Here is a 2,624-nt window from a genome sequence, read left to right on the forward strand (position 1 = left end):
AGGGCTATCTTTGCGAAAACGCATGGAATAGGCCCACATAAAGCGGGAGTAATCGTCGATAAAAACGACAAAGTAGGCAGGACTTCATTGGCCGTTGAATGCCGTGCGGTCGTAAGGTCTCGTCCCGATGCGCCTTTAGTAGTGCGCCTATGGGGAAAAGCCACAATAGTGGGTCTCGTCAATCGACATCTTGCAGTATTGCAAGAACGGGAAGAACTTGGGGTTTCCTTGAATTTTGGATGCACGTGGCGCATTATCGGCAACATGATGTAGCTTGATCTGAGACGCTTCAGTGCTTTCAGAACTGCTCGGAGATGTCTTGTGATCGTTTCGCTTGATCGTTCAACCTTTCTTGTATGGACCAGCTTGTTGCGCACTGGCCAAGAAAGAACAACAAGAATATGGCCAGCTGTACGGTCCATGAAACGTGACGCGTTCGCTTCAGTCCTCCTACGCTTGTCACAGTTGCCAAGAGGCTGTAGAAAGTTGCTCTTGACATTCGGAAAGTCTCGATGGCCTTGTTGCTGTTGCCGCAGAGGACTTCGTCCACCCGGGTGCGCATTTGTTTCGAGCAAATGATGGAGCATTTCCGAGCACGCCTTAGAATGGATCGATTTCGAGCAAAATAGTCCAGAGAGACACTTTCTGAGCGCACTTAATACGCGCAAGAACAAGTGTTAGTCATTGGTGAATTTCCGAGCAAATAAAATCATATGGTTACTAAAATGCCAATGCTGAGTACTGTGGCGCCTTTAATGATACTTCTCCGAAGTGCAATCATCCAACTTATCCCACTGCATCCCCGTGCATCCCAAACAATAATTGTTGACGTCATCATGGTCACCAGCCCCAGCATTCTTTCACCAGAACCGTACCCTTTCCCCCACGGAGACTACGTCTCCACCCCGGATATCGTACGTGTAATGCTATGCCCGGGGTTTGCGCATTAACAATTTGCAAAACCCTTGTGGAATGTGTGTTGTGTATCCAAAATTGAATCCAAATGAATCCATTGTCCCAGTTTATCCCACTTGGGAAAATCTTAATTTTACTATCAATCCGGTTTGTCCCAGTGGATGCAGTACGCTCTAAGGCGTAACTGAGGGATGTCACATTAGGTAATATCCGTAATGCTCTAAAACAATCCACTCCATCACAACAGCTTTTGTCCCAACTAAGTACGCTCGAAAAGACTGCAATAGTCTAAGTACGCTCTAAAATGCTCCATCCCAAAGCCTCGCTCGGAAATAATCCATCGTTTGCTCGAAAATAATCTTTTCCCCGTCCACCCAGAGAGGACCACTGGGGATGGACGTCCTCGTTGGTGTCTTGTCGACGAAGGCGAGGTAGTGGTACTCCATCTGTCTGGCGAAGAGTTCCTTGGCCAGGCGGCGGCGGATGAGCCATCGACGTAGGAATGTAATCACGATGGCCTTTCTCATTTAAATGCCCTGTCAATTCAACGCGCACTGTCAATATCGTCAAAATATACTACTCACGAGTAGAATATTATTTCTTGTGGTTTTCACGATATTTCTGATAAAATTATGCAATATAACTTGGTCAAGAAAGGGCATCCAGACACGCCAAATTGAAGTCGCTGAGATTCTTGAATATTTTGCAAAATTATCGCGATATTTCTCAATAAAAGTGGTATCCAGACGGGCCCTTATACTTTTTCATCCTGTCCATTTAAGGATGAGGCGATATATTGTACCGGTATGGGGTGTCGCCCTTTACTGTTAGTTAAATTAATTCACTACCCATTTGAAACTGGGAAACAAGTTGTTTCAGCGTAAGCTATATGTGTACCGGTATAACGATGGTTAAAGTTAGAGGTGTGCAGGTGTTCGCGCCATTGACGTTGATGTTATTTCTTCGATCTGAGTCAAAGTCAGCACCATGGTCACCTCAATAGGACATGTTAGTGAAACCGGAAGGCGAAAACGTGCGCGTTGCCCCTTTAACTAGTTGATGCTCAGTACATATATGTACAGCTGTACATGCTAGTGCCTGTGTTACCTATATAACTAGTTACCTCAGTATAGGAAGCTAACGTGTGATATACAACTTTGATTTGATTTCGAAAAATGGGGATATCTTCATCACTTATGTAGAGAATTCCCCAGTGAACACCCCATGATTAACAGTCGCACCATTGGGGGATGCCCTAAGGGCATCCCCAATGGTGCGACGGTATATTCAGACTGTATTTTGACGTTTACTGTCACTGTATTTTACTTTGCGCAACCCCAATGGTAAAACGGTATAAAATCCGCATAACTGTCACTTCCGGATATGGAGGCTTGGCGTCAACGTTGTGCAATACTACACCTTTTCCCAATCAAGTTGCGCACTTTTTCCAATCAAGTTGGCAAAAAAACGTTTGAAACGTCATTTTTAAAACGGTGGGTGGTTAAAAACACACAAATTTCCAAGCCAATATGAACTTTTTCCATTCAATATGAACTGCCTACTGACCATACACCATACTCTCCAATAGGATGGCTTTTTCGACGTTGCGCTGACAGAAGATGACCTCGCGGACCACCAACGGCTGCGTGATGCATGGCAGCGACGCGCGAGCAGCATCCTCAAGTAAGACCATTCGTCGTTCGAGAAAC

General features: G+C 45.3%; 1 protein-coding gene across 1 annotated transcript; it reads left to right on the plus strand.

Moving 5' to 3' along the window:
- Positions 1-2,139: 2,139 nt before the first annotated feature.
- H257_17645 (hypothetical protein) lies at positions 2,140-2,602 on the plus strand (the record flags this gene model as incomplete). The annotated part of the gene is made up of 2 exons (XM_009846508.1): positions 2,140-2,196; positions 2,504-2,602. 2 exons carry the CDS (start codon positions 2,140-2,142, stop codon positions 2,600-2,602), a joined length of 156 nt encoding a protein of 51 aa, XP_009844810.1.
- Between the last annotated feature and the right edge of the window lie 22 nt (positions 2,603-2,624).

Source organism: Aphanomyces astaci (assembly GCF_000520075.1).
Source record: "Aphanomyces astaci strain APO3 unplaced genomic scaffold supercont1.113, whole genome shotgun sequence".
NCBI lineage: Eukaryota > Oomycota > Saprolegniomycetes > Saprolegniales > Verrucalvaceae > Aphanomyces > Aphanomyces astaci.